The sequence below is a fragment of the Manis javanica genome, chromosome 1 (assembly GCF_040802235.1).
Source record: "Manis javanica isolate MJ-LG chromosome 1, MJ_LKY, whole genome shotgun sequence".
Lineage (NCBI taxonomy): Eukaryota > Metazoa > Chordata > Mammalia > Pholidota > Manidae > Manis > Manis javanica.
The window spans coordinates 73,074,643-73,101,576 of record NC_133156.1 but is presented as its reverse complement, the minus strand read 5'-3'; the positions used below and the strand labels follow the sequence as shown (position 1 = coordinate 73,101,576).

Here is a 26,934-nt window from a genome sequence, read left to right as displayed (position 1 = left end):
GCGGCAGGAGAAGGAAAGGAAAGCTGGAGAGGGTCAGAGATACTGCTCAAGAGGCAAACCGTGAAATGCCTAAATCAAGATGCTTGTGAACATTTGCCTGAATAAGAAGCAACTTGCTCGTCCCAGACATTGGACGCACAGAACAATAACTACCGCTGAATACTTGTGATGCTTATTTTCAACTTTGGAAGATTAGCCTGGGGAAAAAAGCTAATCCCTTCCCTCTCGCCTCCACACCTTCTACTCTTATCCAAGTGACTGTCGTCTGTCGTTCCTCGAACATTTTGTGGGCTTGTTCTTTATAACACAATTGCATTACCTGTCCTTGGTGTTTCTTTAAATCCTCTCTGTCCTCGTAATTCCCAAATCGTTATCCTGGCCTTTCTTAAACTGTAAACTCAAGCCACACGGGCACCTTAGGGGAACAGTAAAGATCCCTGGATTCCTTATTTCAGCCGAAGTCCAGAGGACCATTCCTGCCACCTCCCCCCAACCCTGCCCCATTTATTATACACACTAGGAAGACTTCAAAGATCATTTATGGAGAGAAGGGTTGCATTGTGTGACCACTGGTGGACAGCTAGAGGAAGTGGTGGCAAGGGGGACGGGGTCCGCATCTGCGCCCATGCAGAGGCGCGTAGTGGGAACAGCATTCAGGCGGCCACTGCCGCCCTGCCCCGGCGACGGCTGGCAGTCACCAACGGGGAACCGGTTGGTGCCGCGGGTGGGCCAAGGCAACGCGGCCGGACTGGAGGGCGGCGCGGAGGGTGGCGCTGGCAGCTTGAAAGGGGTCTTTGTGCAGGACTTCGGGCTAGGGTGGGAGGGTGAGAGAGGCGAGAGTGAGTTGAGATCTGGAGGCTGGGGTTCTGGGACATCGCTCCCCGCTACCCTGCAGCCGCTCTTGAAAGATCCGGGTAGTGTCGGCAGGGGGCGGTGTGGTGCCGGCAAGGTGGAGTGGACGCCCCTAAATTTGGTCTATTCTGAGACCGGAGGAGAAAGCAGCTTGGAGAAAGCAGAAGGGAATTAAGAGATTTACCTCCCCGCCCCCTCCCCTAAGTGGCAGAAAGATTGCGCTGGTGGAAGGGCGAAGCCCCTGGCCGAACGCTCGCTCAGCTGTCGGGGAACGAGGGGAGCGGTCCCGGGTTATCGCGGCTCCCACCTGGGGGAGAGAGGCGGGGGCCGTGCTGCCTTCCCTCCGCGCTCCAGCCGCGTGGCTTGAGGCTTATTTTCCCAGCTGGGAAGCGTCGCGCAGCAGACAAGGGAATGCCTGTGGTGAGTTGTTTATTTTGTTGAAGTTTGCGGTGGGCCAGGGGGACGTGGGGGGCGGGCGGCAGGCAGCAGCCGGGACTGTTTGGTTTAGGTCTCGGTCCACCTGTGTGGTATAAATCTGCCAGCCTCAGGGCGGCGGGGGGGCAGGGTGAGAAAACCCCAGCGCTGCAAAGGTCCCATTTTGTCACTTGCAGACCTAGAACCACATTTGGTTCTGCACTCCTGGCATCCGCTAGATCCTAGCTTACACTACCCCCCAAACCTCTGATCGGTGCTTCCCGCACCGTTGTGGACACGGCTGGCGCTCCAAAGGGCAGTCTGCGCCCACGACCCGGCGACAGCTGGCCTTTGAAGTTCCTCCTCGTACCCTTCCCCTTCCTTGAAGACAGGATAGCTGAGAATTTGATATGAGGGGCGATCGTGAAATTAGTGGGAACTTGTTTGGCTGCTTCTGATATGAAATCCGTTCAGGGTGTCTGGACTGCCCAGTGCTACAAATTGGGATCTGGGTTGGCCAGAGTTTCCAAGATTTCAGGCTGCGGGGAGGTAAGCGGCTGACTCCTGGAGGAGCCCAGAGGAACCCCCAGGGCTGATGGCAGTGACCGCCTCGGCGGCGTTTGCCTGGAAGAAAAGCCTAAATACATTAGCGAGCTGGTAAAGCTTTTAAGGCCTTCTGGGGAGTGAGTGGCTGGCTAATGAGAGGTTAATTTTGTTTGGAAGGAAAGGCTGCGCTGGTTTCCTGAGATAAATGGACAGGAAGCGCATTACCTCCGCGCGCTGGCAAGCGGCTCCCAAATGCTTTTTGCACCTGCTGATTTGAGCCGCGCGAGCCACGGCGGAGCCCGCAGGGATCGCGGGGACCGGTTGTGTATGCTCGGGTGATGAGCCCCACGCACGCCCCAGGTCATCTTCTGGGGGCGCAAAGCTCACGCCGGTTTCTGGGGTTCTTCTCTCACACCCAGGTCCTGCGTGTTCCGGAGCTCGGGGGCCCCCTGATCCCGCCAAGCCCCCTCCAGGAGCATAAGGGTTAAGAATGATGTAAGTACAATACACTGAGCTGCTTGCCGCTGGGCTGTCGGACTCCGGGCTATTTCAGCCCCTGCTTTGCGTACAACATGGACTGGGGAGCCGAGGGGAGCCCTTACTCTAGAGTGGTTTGCACAAATCGCAACCCCGAGCTACTGCCCCAGGTGATTTGTAAGCAGACAGAGACCCTCGTGTTAGATTTCTGGAAATGGAGATATATTAACAGGGGAGCAGTTACGACATCACGTATAGGTTCAGGAAAAGAAACCGCATCTTGTTTAGACTCCATTAATGTTGCTTACATGTGTTTTAATTCTATCCACTTGTACATTAATACCATGGGATGCTTTGCTGGGTCCCCTCACTGCATTGCTCTGGTCTCATCTTTCCTTCCTGAAAACAAAGGCGAAGGGAGAAAGAGTACAAGAGGCAAGAAACAGGCATCTGTGAGTTGTGCAAGCTGTCACTTAACTGAATTTTTTTTCCTGATTAAAATGTAAAACTTTTATAAGTCATCAATTTTATGTATGTATTCTAGCTCCCTACACAGATTGTTCTTTGAAGAGTCATAAAATCCTCATTAACTAATGCAGCATTTAATGTGGAGGAATGGATGCGCTATACGCGACCCTTCCCTCACGCTCTTGGTTTCCGTGATTATTAGGGATCTTGCTTAATAGTCCGAATTTACCCGGCGTGTGTGTCAACTGACCTAATGTCTTGAAAATAGGAACCACCTTGCGTTTTAATTGTGAAAATTAACATTTCCCCCTGGACACTTATGCAGCAATAAAAAGTAAAATGTTAGGCTTGTAAATCTAGAGCTTGTCAAATTTTACAACAGAGGAGCAGTAAAGGACCTTAGAAGAAATGAAGTTTCACCTTTAAAGAACAGTTCCATTTCACACCAGGATTTGCAGTGACTCGAGGACGCCCTCTATTGATAAGAAAATCCAAAGCACCCGTGTACCTAAGCAACAGGATAAGAGGAGCAAAGGGAAAAATACAGAAAGTCACAAGCGAAAAGACTCAAACTAAACTGAATTTGACACTTAACTCTTGGTTATGTGTTCTGAATATGATTATTGGGGTCAAATTAAATCTTGAATTAAGGGAAAAGAAACATCTTACTGTTAATCTTTGTTAGCAAAATACTTTGAAAAAATGGTCACTTTCTAAGAGACATTTACTAGCATTTCATCAACTCCATTTCGTTGGTTATATGGAAGTAAAATTTTGGTCTAATAGTATTTACTCCACGGTATTATTTAAAGATCATACCAGAGAACTTTCCAAAAAGTCATTTCTCCAGGCAACTGTGAAGCTATTATCAAGCATACTATGGATGTACACAGGCTTGGATTATATCTTGGGCAGTGAAAGGTGTGTTTATCACTTGAGTCATCATAGTGTGTAATAGTAATGAAAAGTTACAGTAAAAATAGACAGACATCCTTCATTAGGAACCTAGTGATTTGTACAATGCATTACGTGTCTAATAAGTAAACGAGTGATCTAAGGTTTGCCCTCAATTATCCTGGTCCATTGATTAGCACATCGTAATATGTGGACTACTAACGTGTACGTGGTTGACACGAAAATCTTAATTAGAGATTCTAAGCGGCCGGTAGAGTTGCAAACTAAGCTTTGGATGTAAGTTTGAATTTAAAATGGCAGCTCTGAGCCATTTGGGGAACAACAAAAGCGAGGGAAGTATGAAGTGGTTCCCAGCCTTGAGGCTGTTCTTGAAAGTAGATAGATACCACTTCACACTTACTGATAACAAATTGTAACCTATCATCAACCTCACAACATGCTTCCCTAAATCCTCAGTCAGCAACCTCTTTTCTGGCAGACAATTGTTTTTGCCCCGCTAAAAATCTATGAAAATCTGTGGGAAAGCCATTGAGCAACAACAAATCGTGGCATAAGTATTCTACACTGCATTAAAAACTGTCTCCATTAATCTAATTACACTGTAACCGAACACGTTTAAATTCGTCCACTCTCGTAACCCCTCCCTGCGGCTTTCAGGTAGGGAAATGTCAAAGGAACGATAACACCGGAGCCGCGCACAGCTGCCAGAGAATTCCGCTGGGAGCTGGCGGGCACCTTCCCAAGCCCACCAGATCTCTTCGGGACCTCAGGTCATAGTCGGATTCCCAAAGCGGCTGGGTGTAAGCTTTACCAAAAGTCCGCAACACGCTGGGAACGCGGTCCCGCAGATGTGATTGGCTGTGAAAAGACCTGCCCGCTGGGTAAAAGCGCCTGCTCCTTACAAGGACCTAGAGCTTGAGGCAGGGTGGGGTTATTTAAAAAAATAAATAAATAAAATCCCTGGCGGGAAATTGAACCCGGTCACATTAATTCAAGGCGGGATCAAAGGCCATTTCTTTTGTAACGCCGGCGGGAGAGAAGTGCCTCGCTTGTTTCTACCGGGCGCGAAGAAGCAGTAAATTGCGGAAGGGGGCGGAGGCTGAAAAAGAGGGAGCGGGAAGGAGGCTGGGCCCGGCGCGGTGGGCGGGACACAAAGGCGGCGGACGCGGAACTCGGATTCACTTGAGCAGGCGGGAGGCGGGAGGAGGCGTGGGGACAGACGCCTTGGGACCTGCGAGTGGCGGGCTGGGCAGCCGACCGGTGCTCACAGCCAATGAGACGGGAGGGAGGTGCGCTAACGGGGTGGGGACGACGCGGATTGGCAAGTGTAGAGTGGGCGGGGCGGCAGTGCGGGGCTGAGATTGATCGTAGGGGCGGTCGCGCAGAGATCTCCGGGTCGCCCGCAGCTGCTCAGCAGGGCTGGGCGCGCCTCCCGTTGGTTCACACCCGCGGTCCACGCCCGCAGAGCCCACGCTGGCTGGGGCCGGAGCGCCCGCGCGTTCGGGGCCGGGCTGGGCACTCACTCACGGTCTTTGTGTCTTTTCTCTCCCGACCTCTCTTCCCCCGCCTGCTGCCTACGGCCGCCGCGATGCCGCTGCACCCCATTGCCGCCGCCGCCGCCTCGCTCCGCCCGCGGCGCGCTTTTCGCTGCGGCGGTGGCGGCGGCCGGTCTCCGACACGGGCCTGAAGGAGGAAGAAGAGGAAGCGAGGCGCGTCCCCCGGCCCATGCCGCAGCCACGGCCCCGAACCCCCCACGGCGCCCACGCCGCCGCCCTCGCCGGAGCCCACGAGACCTGCATGGACGGGCATGGGCTTGAGAGCAGCACCTTCCTGCTCCGCCGCCGCCGTCGCCGCCGCCGGGACTGAGCAGCGCCTCCGTCCCCGGCCCTGCCCGCCGCCCCTGGCGGCGCTGCTGCTGCTGCTGCTCGGCCTCGGGCTGCTCCATGCAGGTACGGGCGCGCGCTTTGTTCCCGAACCCCCGCTCCTGCAGGCGGAGGGCGGAGGGGCGGCGCGCCGGGAAGGCCTCCCGGGCCCCCGACGTGCACCTTCCCCGACGGTGCGCAGAGGCCTCTTACCCGCGTTCCGTCCTCCTGCCCCGCCTCGGCCACCCCTTGGGTACGGCCGCGGATCCGAGATTTAGCGGGCGGGAGCGGGCTGCGCGCCGGGGACACACGTTCCGGATGCTTTATGGCTCTGCGCGCCGGTGTTTACAGAAAGCCAGGCTGGGATCAGGTTTCCGCCGCCGCCTCGCAGGAGAGACAAGGAGCCTTGTGCTGCTACTCTGGAGTTGGGGGTGGCGGCGAGGCGAAGAAATCTCACAAGATGGAAAGATTTTCACCAGAGTTTGAAAACCAAGTTAATCTCGAAGTAACTTGAACTTCATTAAACGGATTTCTTTCCCATTTGTGAAAGCTGCTTTTAATTCCGCTTTCAGCCCGTTTGGAAAAACTCGTACTTTGTGGCGAGCCGCCTGTTTGGGGTCTCCAGGAGGGGTTGACAGATCTCGTACTGCTTCCTGGAAGCCATTGCTTTCGCTCTGGAAGCAGCCGTGAAGAATCTGTTGTTGGCGAGCTAACCCTACAGATGAGCGTCCTAGCGTGATACCTATTTTCTTTTTAAATTGTTTCGTCAGTTCAGTGTTACATGGCAGTTATATCTCAAAGCTGAGGACAAAATCTAGGGTGCTCTTTACAAATAAGTAACACTTATAGGAGTTTGTCTAGACAAAGAGTTAATGCTAAATTGAAAGATTAATTATCTTTTAGTTTGAAGATAACTGTGACATTAGATACCTAACTAAAAAGAGCTTTTCCAGATCTTCTTGCCCTGTGTTTGTATGACAGAAGTCACAGGGCTCTCTCTGATCAGGAGAATCCTGAACTTCAATGCCATCCAACTGTGTGGATTAATTTTCATTTTCTTGTTAAGTCAAGCAGACTTGCTACAAATCAGGGAGGTCTTTTAAGTAATGGGGAAGAAATGTGGCATTTGAGGAGACCACTTAATTTACTTGTGTAACTTTGCGTTGTGATATAAAAGCTGCATTTTAACACTGTCGCTTGGGAAAGCAGACTGATGCCTTAAGAAAGAATGCAGTGACAAGTTTTACAGTGATTAAGGCTTTAAATTAGTAACTGTAGAACCTTAGAAAATAATGCCAATCTACTTACAGTTACATGGGAAATTGTTCATGATGTGTCAAAAAATGAATTCATTATTTTGTGTAAAAAATAAGTAGCTGTAATGTCAAAGTGTAGGTTTCTTGAAATGGAAATTGAAGTGCTAGGCAGGACAGTGTCCCTCCTGACTGCTTGGGTATTGTTGCTGTAAGGCCTTAGGACAAGATTGGAATGTAGTCCTTGATGATTTCTTTGCTGGTCCCATGAAAGTCCTAAGAACTAAGAAGTTAGTTTAAAGGTTTAGAAAATTAAGGTGCTTAGTAGTTCAAGACTTGGAATGTGACAATTCTCTCGGGGTGTTAATGTGCCCTCTCTAAGGTCACTTTTAGATTCTACCCAGAGTTGGCTGTAGTGAGCGATGTCTGTGGACCACTTCTTGGAGGGCAGCAGTTAATCTGGTTACAGAAAAGAGAGGGCTCCTTTGGAGATGTCTTTGAGGAGTGGTGCTGTTGAAATGCAGGGCTCATTTCTGCTGAGAGCAGGAAGTGCTCAGTGCTCCTTGCAGATGGGCTGCCCCATTTTAAGCCTGGATCCATATAATTTCCCTGGGTGCCCCATAAGGCTCCCCATTTCACTTAATTCAGCCTCAGCATATCTTGTTTCTTTTATTTTGAACTGATTGTGCTGCAGATTTCACACATGAAGTCCCAGCATGGAGGAATCCATCCTGAATGGTGAACTTTTTATGTCTGAATCGTTAACAAAAGCCCTAGAACCACAAATGTATGTATTTTCATTAACTGGAGTGAAAATACTATCACACCTTTCCCAGATGATCCATCTTGAAAATCAGAGATCTGTAACTGCACATTCTGAGCTCTGCCCTTGGAAAATGAAGAAAGTATATTTATTCCTTTTTTTTTCTTTTAAGCAAACCTCTGCAGTTCCTGAATAGAGATTCAGTATGGGAGTTACTTGCTTACTCATAAACTTCATGGCCTTCTTGGCGACATCCTCAAGATTGTTTCTGCTCTGCATTGTCTTGGCATTTTGACAGGAGGCTTACTTTACTGCCTGCCTGTAACAGGCAAAGTGTGCATTGTCATTATAAATTCATGAAGCCTGGGTATTTCTGGGTGTATGCTGCAAATTAGTCATTATTCAGGAGGCTGCAATGGGGTTGAAACTGCTGATCCAAATGCTCTCTCTCCCTCCTCCTTCCCTCCCTCCCTCTCCCTCTCTCGCTCTCTCTCTCTGTCTCTCTCTGTCTCTCTCTTTCTCTGTTCTGTCCTTAGCCCTCCTCCCTCCCATCATCTGAGCAAGCTGTTAGAAACCACATTCAAAACAAAAGAACCCAAGGAGTTGTGTTTTGTGTGGGATTTTCTAAAGGAATCAACACCGACCTGCTGTGAAAAAGGGTTGGGGGCAGGGAGGAGACAGACCAAAAAGGAGCTGGGAATCTAAATTCTGCTTCTCTTCCCTTCTTCACAGTTGCATCAGCATTTCCATGCTGTTCTTACTTTTGCTATTTTATGACAATTTGAAATAATTATAAGTAAATGTGTGCTTGGATAGATTTTATAGACCATAAAAAGAACAAATAGCCACTGCAGGTTTAGCGGAAAGTTCTTGTGCTGTCCTTTATTTGTAGGCTAAGAGCTGTTCGTTAGAGTGAGGTTGGCCCAGTTTTTATTTCCTTGCTTTCTGCTTGCTGTGTATCTGATTCTAAAAGAAAAAAAATGATACAGTAGTGACTTGTCTTTGTCTAAGCTATCAAGTACTAATGTGAGAGACAGGAATTGAGGGGAGATGTGACATGCGAAGGAAGGATAATGGGATTTGAAGAGAGGCACCGCATAGGGGTTTCATACTAGCCAGCTGTTTATAGTCCAATGAGGACAAAGCCTTGACTATCCCTTTGTCTTGATTTTCCCATCTGTAAAATGGCTTTAATGCCTTAGGGGATTGTGAATTCATTGGGGTGGGGGTTGTTACCATTTCTGCTTTTTGAGTAAAAATAGCTGAAAATGACTTCATCTACTTTGGAGAGAGGATATGTAATATGAGGAGCTATATTATTGGGGCTACTTTTTAAGTACAATTTTAGTAATAGTTATAAATTCATAGCCCCAAAATATTAAAATATTTTCATCCCTTTTACTCAGGTTAAAATGAATAGCCAATGTAGACTTAAGCATTTTTCCTTTTATTGTCTTTGAAATTTAAAAATCGGGGGAGGTGTCTTGAGAGGTCTTCACGTCCTACCCTTTCCTCTGCTGCTGAAGCCAGAAACAGATTATAGGCTATTATGTTCAGGTGTAGAAACAGTTTACTGAAAATATTAAAATAATCTTTCTAAGGTGATATTAGGGTTAGTTTTAAGTCTTTATTGGAAAAAGTCCTAAATCTTGATTTTATCCATGAAGTTTGTTATGCCCACATCTTGAAATAATTGTACATTTAATAATACTCTACTGACTCTTGATATTTTTTTTCCCCTGTTTAGAACAGGAATTATATTTTATGCCTGGAAAAGATCACAAAGATCGTTTTAGAATATCTGTGTCATTGCTCATATGAGGAGCCTAAGACTTAAGAGATTGAGACTTCTTGCATAGTTTAGAGACCTATAAAGAATATTTAACACAAATGCATGTTGCAGTTCATTTCCATAAAATTTGAGGTAGATGATAAAGAAAAACATTTTCCTTTTAGTAATTCTCGTGTTCCCACTTTATGGAACAGAGTATTAAGCTGGTGCATGCGACTAGCCTAGTATTGGCAATCTTGTGTTTTTTGTACTTTGAGAGGTTTTATACATTTTTACATGAGAAGCCATTGGCAAAACATCACTTGAAAATTAACTTTTTAAATAGTAGGGCAGTAATGCTTGGTTTTCATTACTTCTTTTAACTTTGCTTAAATCATTAAGTTTATATGAATTGTTAATTGAAGGAAAAGAGAAAAAAGTTTATATAAACTCAAAGAATTCTGTGTCCTGTAGTTCTCTGGTTATGTTTCTGGAAAAAAAAAATGGCAGTCTGTACAATCATCTGTCTCTGCAGCATGACTTCAGTGTTGTATACTTTTTGAATTTAGTGTGCTTTACTCATGAACTGCTTAGGAGCTGGGATCCTAGGGTTATAAATCTTAAGGAAGAAGTGAATACATAGGTCAAATGAATCATTTTTTTTAAGAGAATACTTACACTTTATGGAAACCAGGAGATTCAGTGTCAGTTTATATACAGTTTGCTAATAAACATCACTCAGGAAGTGCAGGACTGCTCAGTACCTGAATTTTTCCTTGACATTCTTACCCTATAGCAGTATAGAATCAGATAAAGGTGTTTTGACTAATCATGCTATAATATAGATATTCCCCTACCTGAAATGTGGAAACTTTAATCATGGTTTTATGCATAGACAGTACTCTCTCAAGCAAATTACTTGTGCAGTTTTCAAAATCAAAACAAAGTTCACATCCTTGGCTTGGCATTAGAGCAAATGTCTCAAAATCTGTGAACAATAGCCAGGTTGATAAAATATTTCATTTACCATGCCCTTGTAATTTTAACCTATGAACAGTGGACTAGGCTCATGTTCACTCACAATGGCTGTGTTTTAAAGTTTTTAGTTAACTAAGCACATGCAGTTTTTCTCCGAGGAGCTTAATTTGTGAGAGACAGAAGCACAATGCAGCCTTCTTTCTGAAGACCTTAAAATAGGAGTATATGAAATAGAACAAACAGTTCCCAGAGGGGAATGTCATTTTCTCATGTAGCTCAGGAAGTTATGTAGCATTTTTAAAATATTTGGTCTTATCTTCTTTGCCATAGGTGACTGCCAACAGCCAGCCCAATGTCGAATCCAGAAATGTACCACAGACTTTGTGTCCCTGACTTCACACCTGAACTCTGCCATTGATGGCTTTGACTCTGAGTTTTGCAAGGCCCTGCGTGCCTATGCCGGCTGTACCCAGCGAACTTCAAAAGCCTGCCGTGGTAACCTGGTGTACCATTCTGCTGTGCTGGGCATCAGTGACCTCATGAGCCAGAGGAACTGTTCCAAGGATGGGCCTACATCTTCTACCAACCCTGAAGTGACGCATGACCCCTGTAACTATCACAGCCACACAGGAGCCAGAGAGCCCAGGGGAGAGAGCCAGAACCCTCCCAGCTACCTTTTTTGTGGCTTGTTCGGCGATCCTCACCTTAGAACTTTCAAGGATCACTTCCAGACATGCAAAGTGGAAGGGGCCTGGCCACTCATAGATAATAATTATCTTTCGGTTCAAGTGACAAATGTACCGGTGGTCCCAGGATCCAGGGCTACTGCTACAAATAAGGTAAGTATACTTTTTTCTTAAAACTTTCAGATATTTGATTTGTGAGACAACTTTCAAAGTGTGATACAAAAGACCTAGTTTAAAAGAAACTTTTCTTAAGTCTTGGCAACATGGTGGATAAAGGATTAAATGAAAATTATTTGGTAAGGAATTTATCACTGGAATTCTAAGGCTTCTGTAAAATGTGGATCTAAATTTAAAAAGGCAGTGGTATGAAAAACAAAAAGTAAACAGAAGTGGAGTTCTCTTGGGAAAAGGCTGGCCTGTTTAATGAAAACTTTTTTTTTCAGTGATGTCTTTTTTGAGTGCCTATATGTAAAACTCTTGAAGAAATCCTTGTTCAGGTTTATCAGATGACTGAAGTGGTTGCTCTGAATAAAGAGAGCTGTGAAGCCTGAGGTAATAAGCCATCAGCAAACATTTGTTAAGGAAAATTTGGAAGCTATAGTGAAGTGCAGTGGTAGTAAGCCGGCTTCACAGTGGCAAACTGCTTGGCTGTTAGCTGCTAACCCCCCAGTGACTGTGGAGGACGGGGATACCCCAGAGCAGTATACATACCCCACGTCCTCTCAGGGTAACACTTTCAGTCAGAAATTGAGGGAAAAGCTGACAAAGTAAGTTAAGCTTACCCTGCCTAACTGCCAGCGTCCATGGGTCTTGTTTGTTTGTTTTAAAGAGAAACTAATACAGAATAGACATCCTCTAAGCCACCTTTAGGGTCACTTGTCATAGTTCAAGTAGGTGGTGAGTGGCTGTGAACTGAGTTTCCAATTGCCAGTCAGTGCTAATTCGGACATTAGTAATAAACAGATCAAAACAGGTTTTCCACAAAAATAGTGTCCCAAGTACCCAGCTCCTTCCCCAACCACAGAATCACACATACAAATTATGTCTTCATTTAAATTTTTCTTTATTTTATCTATTCCTATAAGTTGGTTTAGACTAAAATATGATTCAAGGATTAAGCTTTTGTTGGACTTACTATGATGGTTCTTTTACTTCCACAACATCATCCTTGCCTCCAAACGGTGGCATATTTTTTAAGTGGATTTAAATTATTTTACTTAGCATTTTATGGAGGGAATTTTACAGCACCTCCAGAGGTATCTGGAGACACCCAGCGGTGTCACAAATCTAAGATTAGAAGTCATTGCTCTGAACAAAGAAGACTATTATATTTGTCTGGACATCTTAGGGGAACTCAGAAATGTTTACACTTCAACTCCCAGTAAAAGCTCAAACCTGCTTCCCAAACCCTACATCTCAAATTTACTTTCTTTGGTTTTTATAAATATGCAAATAATTCTCCCAGTCTTCATATTAAAATACATATTCGTTGTAAATTGTGACAAACCATAGCCAAAAATCCATCATTGCTGCCAAGTCATAGGGCATAAAATCTGGGAATAGTCTTTGGGAAAACAACACTAAAAATTCAAGAAGGCAGTTCCATTGGGAATAGAGAAAATCATCATTGACTGTGCAAATAATTGACATCTTAGAAGGGTAACATTCAAATAGTGCCATGTGTATGGGAAAATACTGGTTCTTTTCACAAACCCCAAATTTTATTTTTCATGCCTTCCATCTGATTACATATCATTCTGTTTGTTAGTCAACCTTTCAGAATTACGTACTTTTTTATCATGGTGAAAATATTTGAGCACAGTCACTTACCTTAATGAGCGTTAATTGTATGTAAGCAGAACAGTTGCCCCGGAAGTATTTAAGATCATTCCACTTCAAATGGGATTGGATCTGTCATAGTTTTCAGCAAATAAATAAGAAGTACAGCTCTTAGTCTCTCAGGTTGGTAGGATCAGAGGTTTCACCCACTCCAAAAAAGGAGGTGGGGTGGGGGTTGTCTTCCAACATACATTCAAGCAGATTATGAGAACGCTTGGCCTTTACTTACACTATTGGAAAGTATTTCCCACATCTGGTGACTGTCCAGCAACAGATTATGGCTTCACAACCTCTCCTAGCATTTGTTTTGTTTGTTTTTTTCCTTCTTTTTGTGACTCCCAAAGCCTCTAAAAGCATCTGGAAGGTTACTGTAGAGGGCCTGTCTCAATCTGCTATGACCTCTGACCTGTGCCCTGGAAGCCAGGTGGAGGCCTAAGATTTTGCAGTGTGGTTTCCTTTTACCTATTCAGGCCAAAATAAAATCTTTGAAAAAGTCTAAGCAATGAAAAAATGTTGGTAATGAAAATAAAAACAATATGAGGCAAAAAGTACTTATGAATTAAGTCCCACAGAGGAAAAGACCTTTTTTTCCTTGGTGTCTACTGCAATATTTTATTTTAATACAATCTTTCAGAAGAGATTTTGTATGAGTCCCAGCTTTACTGAGACCTTAAACACGTGCATGGACCAGCTGTTGGATAACCCAACACTACACACTGCAGATACTGTATCATCTGGGGGTCAAGCATTTTAATGACCCCTGTGCTCAGTATCCCTAGGTTTAAAGACTGACCAGTGATATCCTAGAGGCCAGCCAGCCCACCTTTGATTCTGAAATTGTTGTACTTAAGCATCCCTTCATTTCACTACCTTCTGCACTAAATTAAAGTGCTGGGCCGGGGTGTTTTGCTCAGTGAGATCCCTAAGACAGTTCCTCAGTGCTGGGCACCTGAACCTGGCTTGTTGGGCAAGCCAACTTCAAGCCTGTCTTTGTGAGCCTGCTGGTCCCTAAGTTCCACCTTTCTTTATCACAGAAAGACAAAGTTTAGATGGAGAAATCTAAACAGAATGAAAGAAAATGAAGTCATTGTACTCAAGGGGCCTTTTATTAGCTAAGCCTTTTCCTTTTTCCACATGGCAGGCTGTTTGTTAGGGCAGCTAGGCCTGCCATGCTGGACGGTGTGGTCTCCTCTGCCCAGTGTACCTTCTCGCCACTTCCTTGGGAAATATAGGGTGGCTTTCCAGTTGATCATGGTGTATGCAGGTAAGCTTTTTCAAGGCTGCCAAGTTTTTGTTATGCTTTCTGCTAGCCAGCCTGTTCGGCTCTCTCTCTCCAGAAGAGTCTTCCTGGTTGGCCACCTTGCTGGGTAGGTGTTCCCAAAGGGGAGGCCAGGACTGGTGTTTCTTCTCTGCACCACCCTGGGCTTCAGGGGCTCCTGGCACACGTGCACTCCTTGGCTGAGGCCCACCTCGGCTCAGGGCCATCTTCCCCACCTTTGGCTGTGTGAGGTGGCCTCTGGCCTGAGGCACTAGAGGGGAGAGAGTAGAGGGACAGGATTAGAACTGGCAGAGTTGAAGACACAAAAGAAAAGCAGTTTCCGTTTTGGGGGAAGGAGGTAGCCCAAGTGTTTTGGCTCCAGAGACAGGTGCTGCCCTGGTCTCACAGAAAAGTAAACCAGGTCATCTGTGGGGATGCAGGACTTCTGTCCTCCTCGTCCACATTCGCTCTGCCCGTCCCTTAGTCTCAGTTCCTGTTTACTTCAGTCTGTGCGCCTATCTGTGTTTAAGTGGCTTTAGTAAGGGTTTGTATACATCATGATTACACAAGATGATTTTGAAGTACATTATTTCATAAAAGGATTCTACATGTTATAAATTTCTAGTAGCACACATTGAAATCACCAGTCTCTCAGGTGCAGTTAAAATGATTCTTTTCCCAAAAAGTTTCAGGAATGCAGTTGTTGCACACCTGAACACTAGCAATATTTCTTAAAATTCGTTTTTACAGGTAATTTAGATACTTTTGCTTTACTTTTTCTTCTGTCTTAATGTAATCATGTGATTTCCCATCACTCCAGCTTTCTTATCCTATCCTTCAATCTCAGTAAAACAAAATTACAGGTAGGAGGGGGAGTAGGGATGACAGCAAGTCCTTGTATAGATCTGCTGCTACAGATTTTTCCTTGCTTCACCCCTTAGTGAGAGAGAAGGGTTTACCTTAAGGCATTTTGCATTTGGGAAAAAAAATGTGTTCTGCATGCTTGACCACGCCTGATGGCTCTTGGCCAGGGAGTGAGCACTCTGAGGTCCTCCTGTGTGTTTGTGGCTGCCGTGGGCCATCAGCTCCTGGTAATCCCATGGGCAGTAGTGCTCAGCGCGTCCAAAACACAAGAAGAGTCCTTGTCTGTCAGGTGTCTTTTAAAGTCTACAATTGTCCCTAATTCTCGAACTCTACTTTTGAAAAATTCTGGAGAACTTCCACCGTTTGATAGCAGAGATGTAGGAAGACTTAACACAGTTGGTTCATTCTTGCTCTCTGTCTTCATCCAGCTGTATAGCCCAAGGTGCTCTCCTGTGACGGAAACACTTCTCACTTGGGGGCGCCTTGATCCTGAGTCGGGTCCTCGCCTCCTTCTGATGGCCCCTAGCACGGAGCTTTTATTCCATAACAGTATGCAGGCATGTAAACCAGTGTTCTGGGTCATTTTCTGTTGGTTCCAAGATCAAGGGCAGACCTGCCTGCATTGCAAAGGCTGAATTTCAGCTATTGTTTTAATTGTATCTGTGGATCAAGGTTTAGCAATGGGTCCTCTCTCAACCCCAGACCTAGTGCATTTTAGTGGCCAAGTGTTTGTGACCTATTATGTTTTTAGTATCTTTATGGAGACTATGTGAGCTACCCAATGGTGATCATCCTTACTCTTTCACATTAAGGAAGATGCTTCACCCTCGCATTGGCAGGGTTGTTTTGAGTATACGAACCCTGTTCCTGCCTGCAGCATTGCTCCTGAGGGGATACCTGCTCTGGTAATATGGAGCCCTTTCCTTCCAGAGAGCACAGACTGTCTGCAGATAACATTGTAACTGATTCTTAAAATCAGAGACAGCTCTTTGTTATGATATTCTGTAATACAGGCGATTCTTGCCATTTCTTTAAGATTTGCTCCTTTTCATGGTCTTCCTGTTTTGCAAAATGCCAAAAAATATAAGATACTATGAAATATTAGGTCTCATTAGGCATATTGGGGAACAGATGGGAAAGAAGGCAGTAGTTGTAGCTCTCTCCTCAGAATAATCATTTCTCTGATAAGATGTAGCTGGATTTGGTGCTACATTTGAACTGTCCAGTGTGAAACAGCCTGTGTGTGGAGATGCAGAGGTGAATGAGCAGTCTAGGCACATAACTGCAGTTGGCCACTGTTGGTGGAGAATATAGGGACTGTGTCAAACAGCCGTTTTCAAAGTTTCTTTTCAGTGTTCATAAGCTGGTTCCGAGTGCAGCTGCTGGGCAGGTTGTTGTGGGTGCTAAAGGCATCAGGAAAGTGGGCCAGAGAGCTGGGCAGCCATACCCAGCATGCCCCGCCCCCACTGTTGCCCCCTCCACCTCCTGCAGTTGGGTGACCCCTCACTTACATCCAGGTTTCCTGCTGCCAGCACAGTCTAGAACCCTAGCTACCCCTTTGTAAGGTTTTGGTCTTTAATATAATACTTTTGGGTATATTATAAAGCTTTCTAGAATTTGACTGTCAAGTCACCAGTTCTTAGTTAATCCATTTTTCAGGCTCCAGTCTCATCTTAAAACTCACTAAAGCATGTTTTAGATATCCTGTCTGAATTTGTTCATTGTAGAGACAATATTGAAACATTAAAGAGCAGCATTAGAAGAGCAGAAATTGGCTATAATTCCAGGTGGTTGTATTCTTATTTGTTCTTTTCTCTTTCCTGCATAGCTTTTTTTTGTACTGGATTAAAAGGTCTTAGGCCCAGGACCTTTTATATAATTTGCTTCATATAATTCTGCAAATTGCCTGGATGTAAAAGGATTTCCAAGTATATGAGGGGGAAAGAGAACAGAAGAAGGGGGAGAAATTATTAGCTGTATGATGTAGCTTTGTGTGAAAGGTAGTTTTATAAGACGAATGGGCCTGCCTTGGTCATGCTATACTTTGCCAACAGGATACGTCTCTATATTGTCCAAACCCATTGAACTACTCTGGATATGAATCTTTTACCATCTTCATATTCTCCGGATTGAAGAAATGAAGAGAAATAGAAAAAGGTGGTAGAAACTGTCTAAAACCACATAAAGTTTGTATCTGTGCATCTCATAAGGCCTGTATTTTGATTCTCCCTGACTGTGCTGCTCCCCGTGTCCCAGATGTGATTCTGAAGGAAGAGGGTACTTCCAGAGCCCCCATTTGTAAGTGAAACAAACCCAGCTCCTGCCCAAGCTGGGTGGGCCTCTGCTGCTTTAAAACAAACCCACAGTCCTCCATAGTTTAAACCAGAGGCATGAGTCCAAGTCTGATCCACCGTTCAGAGTTAGAACTTCTTTTTCTGTCACATTTCCAAGTGTCTCTCTCTCTCCGCCCTGTTAAATTTTCTTTGGGTCAACATTTTGAGAGGAAGGGGCAAGAAGGAAACATTGGACAGTTGGTCCTTTTCTTGTTGGCTTCAGTTAGTGCTAAGCCAGCAGTTCCTGCCTGTGCCGGATGTCGTGTGTAAAGAGTTACCTATGGTGTTGAACAATGAAAAATGCTACCTTACCCATTTTGTCTTTGTTTGTTTTGATTGCAGTAGAACTTGCTCTTCCACTGTTTTGAATTTGTGTTCCCGTGGGTGGAGTGGCTTAAGGACTTTTTAAACTGCTCAGCTTGTCAGTAAGGGATAACTAACAAGAATAGCAACACACACCTTAGATAGAGAATTTCACTGGAAAGCCCGGCAGTGAAAACTCACAGGTGTTGGGTCTAGAAAGAACTTGAGGTGAAACTGGGTCTGTGGAGAGTGAGCTGGTTATTTTAAGAGTTGGAGCCAAAAGAATGTTTGGCTGCTTCTTGTGGACTTCTCTCAGATAAGAGCCGAGTTGTACACTGTGCCTGGAGTGAGTGTGACAGTCGCTCGTATGCTCTGCATGTGCTCCTGACATGGTCAAGGTTGAACCTTTCCTTCCAGAGCTGTATGTGAGAATGCGCATGGTACACGTGTGCACTTCTGCGGTGGTGGTGCCTTCCCCAGACCCGGCCACAGCATATTGTTTTGTACACTCCAGTTAATGGGTTTCTGAAATGTATGCTCACCACTTCTAACCACTTTGTTCCTGAGTGGTAACTTGAAATTGAACTGAGAAGTGACAGTGTGAGTGTATTGTGAAGACCTTCAAGCTCTTTCTTTCACTTTTGAAATCACCTCCCCAAACTGAAAGATGATCAAAGAGGCTGTGATTCGCTGATGCCATTGGTTTGGGGAAGAGCTCTGCTGTACCAAGACCGAAAGCTTTGGCTGAGGGGCCCACTGGAGCCTCAGGGTCTGTGGCCCTGTGGCCCTGCCCCCCCCTTCACCACCCCCACCCCAACTAGGAGGGAGCTCCCTGCAGGCAAGACCTGCTACGGCCTAGAGTTGTCTCCAGCCCTGGATTTCACCTTTCAAAGTGTGTTTAGCCTTTGGTCTGAAGCAGAGGACACTGTAGACTGTAATTCCGTGCCCACACATGCCTAACTTCACATCTGGAAGCAGTGAGTTCCCACATTTGCTGCCTCCTCTTTGATGCTGCAGAGTTTGAACATGGCAAATGAGAAGTTCACTGTGTAGTTCTCTGAGTAGCTGAGACTGTAAGGACCAGGGGCCTTTCCTCTCCCACTCAGCACATTGCTCTGATCAGTACAGGGAAGCTGGCCAATCTCCCTGTCCCTGAGCCTATTTATATTTCCAGCCTGCCTTGTTTTAAGGGTACAGAAATACTTTTGAGGAGTCATTTTCATGCCTTTCTCTTGTGTGTGTTATCCTGTGCTTGCCTCCCTTTCACTTTTGCATGCCCCTTCGAGCCACTGAGGGTAATGCATCTGCCCTGGACCACCCTGGTGGCCTCTGCTGTGGGGGTCCCTCCCCTCTGGTTGGGTTTCTTTCTCCTCCTGCTGCCGGGAACCCTCCCAGCACCCAAGGCCGCCTGTTCGTGCGCTGAAGGAAAAGTAAGTCTGATTCACTCCATTTCCTGGGAATCCTGTGAGCACTCATGGGACACAGCTCTGTGGAAACAGACTCTACAAGGGTGTGAAAAGCCTGTTTTGATGGACTTTTAAAGGTAGTCGATTCTCACCATTTCTTTCAAGCCCTAAAAAGAGTGTAGGGTAAAATTTTTAATTTGCCACCCTCTTCTTAAAACACATACACATCTTCCTTCCTGTTAGTATCTTGTCCTAATCCAGTAAAATGACTGAACAAAACATACTTTTGTAGGTCTTAAGTTCAGCCACCCTGTAGGTCAATATTTGATAAATAAGCTAAGTAGTGATTATAAAATGAGAACCAGTTCATTGAGTTCATACCTTCCTAGGAGATTTCTTTCCTTAATTTTTTAGGAAAATCATCAATGACATCAGTTATTATTCTAGCCCAACATCTTTTCTTAAATATGGCACATATAACTACTTCTGTGCACTTCATATGAAGTTGTTCAAACAAAGTTATTTTAGATGAATATGCTTTTTTTCCTGCTCCAAAAAACAGGGACAGACACCGAATTCTCCCATCTTAGGTAACCAAAGGCCAGTGGCCTCCCAGCCTGAATGGGTAGCTCTGCTCTAGATCAGACCCATACTTCCGAGTTTCTCTATCATGTTGGAGGAAGAAAGGGGCTGAGACCAGGGAAAACACTGGTGCCTTCAAGGACCCCTGCTTCTTTGTGGTGCTTCAGAGCTTCCTAGGCTCAGCCTTCTCAGCATTTAGGAAAATTGACCCTAGAAATAAAGATGAGGGGTTTTAGAGCTGAAGCTAGAACATGGGTATCTTTTCTTGTTTAAAGCTTGTGCTTTTGTTGAAACTGTTTGGTTTGAGCTTACTCCAGGGGACTGATGTGGAGGCTGTGCAACTTAGCAATGCAAGAGGAAAAGGGGCCATGAGCAATGTTCTTCTTTTCTCCCTGAGAGGCATCTTTTTTTTTCAGCCTGTAATTGCACCCACAGGACCTGATGAAGTAGACGTATCAGCTAATTATATGCAATAAAATTCATTTTAGCTTCCATTGACACATGCAGAATTTTAACCATGTACATATCAAAATTGTGTTTCCTTGCGTTCTAAGATCATTTCTGTTACTGTTTAGTTTGCTGGCCCATCTTGATCTAAGAGATGTGAGTCCCTTGTTCTAAAAAGTACAGTTCTGGCATTTGAGGATTCCAGTGAGGTCCTGCACTTGCAGTGCCAAATGGCCTGATTAAACACTGCTAAATGTTTCTTCCAAAATACAGCAAGCACAGATAGAGAACTGCACAGACTTTGGGGGATTCTGCTGTTTGAAAGTCTTGAGAAGCACTCCGCGTGGCTGTCAAGCCTGGGAGAGATACACATGTTGGCAGGGCAGTGCCTGAGTTTTCCTTTGTTGCCTATCTTGTTTTCATTTGGCTTGCATGTCTTTCTGGTAGAAAGGAGAGGCATGTGCCTCTTAAGTTTTTATATTTCATAGTAAACTTTGAATCATTATTGCCTTTCAGGTGTGGAAAGGTTGATTGTGGTTGCTGTCTCTGTCTTCTTAATTAAAGACAGTGAAATATTAAAAATAAATCAGGAGAACAGTTTGTCCGACCTGGGGATTGAGAGGGATTGTGTGGTTAACAAAAGGCACTGATGTCTGAAATGTACAAAAATGCCATCCATCAATAATAAATGGTGTGGCATAGAACAGATGTGCCAAACTGAGTTATTACAGCATACGGATTAGTTCATAGAGGAGGAGCAAGCAGCACGGCTGGTGTTTTTTAAATTACCTATTTTGACAGCATTAGAATACAGTTCTGAATAATGTCCTGTTTTTACACTCTGATAGCTCTAGTTGGAAATATAAAACATTTGAAATTCCCAAAAATTCTGATCAAGTTTTAAATGTGTTTAAAGTAAGAATTATTAAAAGAATGAGTAAATGTTGTTTTTCTGAAGAGGGAGACAGAATCTGAAAATGAATTTCTAGCCCTCTGTGGCTGATTGCTTGTTTTTTTAAGAGCTTGTGTTGTAACTCTATGAGGAATGAAATTACTTTGCAAAACTTGTCATAAGAAACTGTTACCTAGTGTTTTCCCCATTTACATTGATTATATCTCTGTGCTTCTTCAGTACATACTTAAACTGCAGGAAACCACTCAGGAAACCCCTCTCGTGTTTTGAGATGGATTTGTCACTGTCAGCATTTTGATTCAAGGGCTAACTGCTCTGTAAGAATTATTTCACCCAAAAGAGAAACAAGAAAAATGTCAGCTTCATTGTCTCATACAGAAAATCACTCCTAGGAAATTGGACAGGCAGACAAAAATCTGTTAGTTTATGAACTGGAATATTTTTAAGTAAAGATGGTGTGCAGAGGTCAAGTTTTGAGTTTTACTTGAGCGTATAGAGGCCTAGGAGTTATTTTTAAGTGTCATAAGCCCAGCAGAGGACGGTACTGTGTGAAGTGTCTACAGTGACTTCTGAGGTGGAATTGGTGTGCTAAATGAAAACAGCAGAGACATGGTAAGACGTGGAACTATTCCACTCATCTCATAGCGACCCTTGCTAGCCTTTTTGGAAACTTATTTGGAAGTGAATCTCTCCGCTTTGTTGTCCCAACAAAACTAATTCCCCTGTTTTTCCTTGGGCGAGTGTAAAAGCACTTAACTCTTGTAAATAATGCCAAATTGATTTAAATTGACATTTATTAGACTAGAAAGACAAATTACTTAGCTATTATAGAAGAGTGCATTTAATCTTTTGAGTATAAACTAGTTGAAAATGAGGATAGTGATTCTATGAAAAATCTATTACTGTTATTTTAGCCATGTGTATTAACTTTCAACTCTTTCATACAGAGTTTACTTGAATTCATCTTTTCACTTCCAAGGGATCTTAGTTGCCTTTAAAAAGCACTTGTCAAGCTGTCATTAAAGCCAACAAATCTATTTTACAGTCCCATTAGATACCTAGCTCAAAATCCCATTCACTCTAGAAGGCCCGCTGGTCAGATGCACAACAAATTTCCTGAAATCATCTCTGGTATACCTCATTCAGGTTGTTAAGGAGGTGTTGAAATACGAGAAGACTGGTAGTGAAATTAAATTGTTGCTCAGTGTAATAGGAAGGGAGAAAACCAAGCATTTTCATAGTACATTGTCTGGCTTTTAGTGGCAGCTGCAAACAACGGATATGAATTTAGCCAGTTGCTACAATGCAGCTGGTTCAGATCTGGCTTTATAACTGGCTGAAGTAAATGAAATGGCTGGAAAATTCCAGTCAAGTAACACCAGGGTGAACATGTGGAATTAAACAGTGTGAGCAAATGCTGGCCGAGTTGGGGAAAAAACTTGAGACATGAACTCGAGGGTGGTGGTGAGGACTTGTAGAGAGAGGGGTGGGGAGGAGGGAGCTGGGGCATTTTCTGGTCCTTTTAACAAGGGTCTGTTGTTTTGATTGGGTCCCTTGCAAGGAGGTAGGAGGTTTCCTCCATCCAGAATAATGTGTGGAGTGTTTGGCCGGCGGGTCCACCTTCCTCCTTAAGTCATCTGATAGTTTTCTTTTTCTTTAAGAAGGAAAAAAAAAGCTGTTACGTCAGTTACTGACAGTAACACGAATGTCAAAATGTTGTCTGTCTTCTTCAGGACAGCTTTCCCGCCCTGGGAGACCCGGAAAACTCTGTCTCTCCCTCGGCCTCTTGCTCCCGCCTGCACCAGAGACGTTGAGTAGGTTGGAGGTGAAGTGCTCAAATTTCAGTTTTTTGATAATTGTTCTAATTAAGCAAAGAAAATGAACTAACTAAAGGGAACTTTTGTATTTTCAGTAGTTTTCGCTCCATGAATTGCCTGTTTGATTTGGAGAATTGAGAGTTGGCGGGGGAAGAAAATCCTGAGCAGTTAAAGGGCCACGGCACTGTTTGGGGAGAACGTAGCTGTAACTAGGTGTGGGGTGTTTATGCTCTGCCTGTGCTGGGGAGGGAGTGTGGTTCTGCATTTGCCAAGTGATTTCCCGGGCGCAGGATTAGTCAGTCACGTGAGGCACTCCCCCACCCCCACCCGTCCCCGGGAGGTTCGGAGGACTTCCCGTGGCCAGCCGTCGGGGGGCGGTGTCGGGGGCGGTGCTGGGTCGTCGGCCCCCTCCCCAGCGGCCTGCTTGGTCCCTCATTGTTTCTGTAGGTTTGCAGTGATGAGTCAGGAGAAGGGTTTTATACTTCAGTGAAGAATCTTTTTAGAAATCAAAGTTCAAGTAAGTATATCATTAAATTAAGTCCCTTGAAGTTTCTGTATAACTTGGAAATCTTTCTTTTAAGAGCTCTACCATGGCTCATCTGTTTTTAGGAGACAAGATATAAACTATCAGTGAAAATTTCTGGATCTCAGCAGCAACACTGTTCTTAGGAAAGTAAAGTTTTTCCTGATGCACATTCCCCGGATTTGGATTTGTGTTACATTTTCATTCTAAATACATAGGACTTTTTTATTTTCCCTCACAGAGCCCCCGTTCCCTAGGTGAGGCAGGAGCGAAGGGCTGAGCTGGGAGGGTCTGTCTGTAGCTACTCTACTCCAGAGCAGAGGGGGGCGCCTGCGGCCCAAGGACACACCATCCATTTCCCTCCCATCGTCTTAACCTTTGTGCTCCTTCCTGCAGATCACTATCATCTTCAAAGCCCACCGCGAGTGTACAGATCAGAAAGTATACCAAGCTGTGACCGATGACCTGCCAGCTGCCTTTGTGGATGGCAGCACGAGCAGTGGGGACGGTGACACCAAGAGCCTGCGCATCGTGGAGAGGGAGAGTGGCCACTCCGTGGAGATGCACGCCCGCTACATAGGGACCACCGTGTTTGTGCGGCAGCTGGGGCGCTACCTGACCCTCGCCGTCCGCATGCCTGAAGATCTGGCCATGTCCTACGAGGAGAGCCAGGACCTGCAGCTGTGTGTGAACGGCTGCCCCCTGAGTGAGCGCATCGACGACGGGCAGGGCCAGGTGTCCGCCATCCTGGGGCACACGCTGCCTCATCCCTCCTTGGCCCAGGCCTGGTCTGGCTACACACTGGAGACTGCCAACGCTCAGTGCCACGAGAAGATGCCCGTGAAGGACATCTATTTCCAGTCCTGTGTTTTCGACCTGCTCACCACCGGTGATGCCAACTTCACCGCTGCGGCCCACAGTGCCTTGGAGGACGTGGAGGCGCTGCACCCAAGGCGAGAGCGCTGGCACATCTTCCCCCGCAGCGGCCCCGGGGCACCCCGCGGGGGCAGCCTGCCGGCTCTCAGCCTGGGACTCGCGTGCTTGGTCCTTACTGTGTTTTTGTAGGGTTGTCTTTTGTTTTTTATTTTTTTGCCTAACAAAATTTTTAAATATATATTGTCATAATATATTGAGTAAAAGAGTATATATGTATATACCATGTATATGACAGGATGTTTGTCATGGGACACGACCTGATTGTACATATTGTGTTTGTGTTCACATATGTTGGCTGTAGTGTTCTTTGATTGTATCGGTTTTGTTTTGCAGTTTTGTGAAATGTTTTATAATGTCCCTGCTGGGGGACCTGTTAGAAAGCACTTTATTTTTTATATATTAAATATTTATGTGTGTACCTGGGTAGTATGTATAGTACATATACACGGACACCACACAGTGTCCCCTTGAGGAGGACCAGTGACGTTTGTGGCTGTTCTCTCCTGCCTGACCCCGTTGCTACTGATCTGCCGCACGTGCGGCGTCCCCGGGGCAGCCGGCTCACCCCTCCAAACTAGGTCCGCACCTGCTGGCCTCCCTCCTTGGGCAAGGACCGCGCACGCCCCCTTCCCGGCGCCGTGGGCTCTGACCTCTGGGAAGCCCTCTCTGCTCCTTCATAGCTGTCACTTCTTCTTCAGAGGTGAGGAGAGATCTATCACAGTCCCAACTGGTCGTTCCATCTGCGCGCTTGCGGGCTGGTACAGCAGAAGGGCTGTGGGGACAGTGTCTTAGGCGTTTTGGTGAACCCAAGAGCTTTCAGATGTTCTTATCCCACGTCCCTGTTTGAACTGTAGTTTTTCCTTCTTTAAATTATAGTCTGTATTAAACAAACACCACAAAAACAAATTTAGTGATCATTTGTGCAAATGCACGTTCTTAGTCTTCCCATCCTGGGCTGCTGGGGCCCAGAGACACACGGCTCCCTGTCCCAATGTCTGCCTTCCCCTTACCTTGTGAGCCCAGGTACTAGGGGCTGTTGGCTTCTTTAATATCAAGGCCCAGATCCCAACGCAAACTTTTCTGCTCCTCCTCGCCCAGCACCATGGTCTCGGCCACAGTCTGACAGGCCCATCTTCCACCAACATGCATGATGGAACGGATGAGGGCATCAAGGGTAGAAAAAGCCTCGTTGCCCTGACTCCCTGTGTGGCTAACTGGCTGCTGGTTAATCCAGACATTGCCATTAAGCAGTGTTGCTCCCAAGTGGTCCCCTAATCAGATAAAACTCAGCTACCGATTCTAAGGGGAGACTATTTAGTCAGTTGCTTACGTAACTGGGTGAAATTCCTATGAAGTAAAACATCTCCTTGCCTCTTCCATTCATTCCATTGTTAACAGAAGGAAAATGCACGAACAAAGGAGAAAACAATAGCTGGGGAAGTGAATTCCAGGATAGGTAGCTTTATATTGTTACATCTAAAATGTAAATGTTTGGGTCCAAGAATAAGTGATACAGTTTGTGCTTTACCTTAATTAAGTTCGTGCAAGAAAAGTTACAGGACTTCAAGTGCCACGGTAATGTGGGTCGAGACTGGACCTAGTGTGAGTTGGCCAGGTGGCTTCCTCCTCTTGCCGTATCCCGCTGATGAGTTGTACTGCCAAAGGCCCGGACTGGCAGGAAAAAGAGGATGTCATTTCATGAAGTTCTTCATGAACTAGTTCATCCCATCACAGGAGGGAACTGTGGTTTCATCTCGAGGTGGCAAAGCACCTCTCTACCATCTGGTATAGGAGAGACTAATAACGGCCATTCTGGGAAATCATGAAGGTATCCTGCTTTTCTTGATAAGGATGCAATGCATTTGAAACCTAAGCCTGTTACCCTCTCATAAAAACTAGACTGGGACCCACCACCACCAGCTCTGAACTGTGGCTGCTTTTGTCCACCTATGGAGCCACGTGCCAGGTTCAGAAGCTGTAGTTAGCTAAGTCATTTTGTTATGTAATTGAGTAGAACAAAGGACAAATATTTAGGGTACTTCTAACCACTACTTTTGTGCAAATAGTATAAAAGTGAAATAACAATAGATGTATCTTGATTTAGATTGTATATGATTAATACACCTTTGTCCTTTTCAGGGAGAGCAGAACAACCACCGCTACTAATAGAAATTGCGTTGTTTGGCCCTGTCATTTAGCTGGAAAGGATGCTTGAAAGCGTCCTACGTCACTAGAACTCATGGCAGTGTATTGAGCTATCTCTGTTTATAGCCAGTGTTCCTGTACAACCTTTAGAGTGCCCACAGATAACTTTCAGAAACACAGGTACTTCTCTAAAGGGCCAGGGTTATTTTCTCCTGCTTTCTAGGATTTCTAGACAAAGTGCTAGTTGGACATGTTTGTGAAAATCCTCCTTAACAAGAAGAGTTACAGGGTTTCATGACAACACATGGAAGCTGTAGCTGTTCACAGGTTTCCTGGAGGAGCTTTCAACTTGGGGGAAAACACTGGTTTTCACAGATGCGCCACATGGCTGTCTTTAAGACTCAAAACATTTTTTTGTTCTTTGTTATGCTTGGAAACCCCCATGGTGTGTCGAGTCTTTGCAAAGAAACCTTTAGATGTGGTTCATAGGTGTATGAGTAAGTATCTGTGTAAAACAGTGAGTGCGCAGTGTGTAAATACTTTAAATTATTATGCTAGAAAAATAAAGTTGCATACCATGCTG

At 45.2% G+C, this 26,934-nt stretch overlaps 1 protein-coding gene and 1 long non-coding RNA gene across 4 annotated transcripts; one reads left to right on the top strand and one right to left on the bottom strand.

Moving 5' to 3' along the window:
* Positions 1-583: 583 nt before the first annotated feature.
* Positions 584-26,934, top strand: RGMB (repulsive guidance molecule BMP co-receptor b). 3 transcript variants are annotated; one of them, XM_037011948.2, is made up of 6 exons: positions 584-711; positions 1,058-1,272; positions 2,232-2,307; positions 5,362-5,621; positions 10,630-11,138; positions 23,667-26,934. In XM_037011948.2, the coding sequence occupies exons 3-6, from the start codon at positions 2,303-2,305 to the stop codon at positions 24,333-24,335; spliced, it is 1,443 nt and encodes a 480-aa protein (XP_036867843.2). In that variant the 5' UTR covers positions 584-711; positions 1,058-1,272; positions 2,232-2,302; the 3' UTR covers positions 24,336-26,934. The 3 variants fall into 3 exon arrangements, with proteins under 3 accessions (XP_036867843.2, XP_073089647.1, XP_017521005.3); XM_073233546.1 differs by lacking the exon at positions 584-711 and having other exon boundaries at positions 849-1,272; XM_017665516.3 differs by lacking the exons at positions 584-711; positions 1,058-1,272 and adding an exon at positions 1,535-1,815.
* LOC118971235 (uncharacterized) lies at positions 2,314-10,622 on the bottom strand. The gene is made up of 4 exons (XR_012130101.1): positions 5,748-10,622; positions 4,484-5,355; positions 3,178-3,265; positions 2,314-2,688 (listed from the first exon to the last, which is right to left on the bottom strand). It is a non-coding gene; the product is annotated as an uncharacterized lncRNA (long non-coding RNA).

Excerpts from the sequence above, each read along its gene's own strand:
- RGMB (XM_037011948.2), top strand. Across the intron at positions 5,622-10,629 it reads CCTCGGGCTGCTCCATGCAG|GTGACTGCCAACAGCCAGCC; the intron begins GTACGGGCGCGC and ends TCTTTGCCATAG. Across the intron at positions 11,139-23,666 it reads GGGCTACTGCTACAAATAAG|ATCACTATCATCTTCAAAGC; the intron begins GTAAGTATACTT and ends TCCTTCCTGCAG.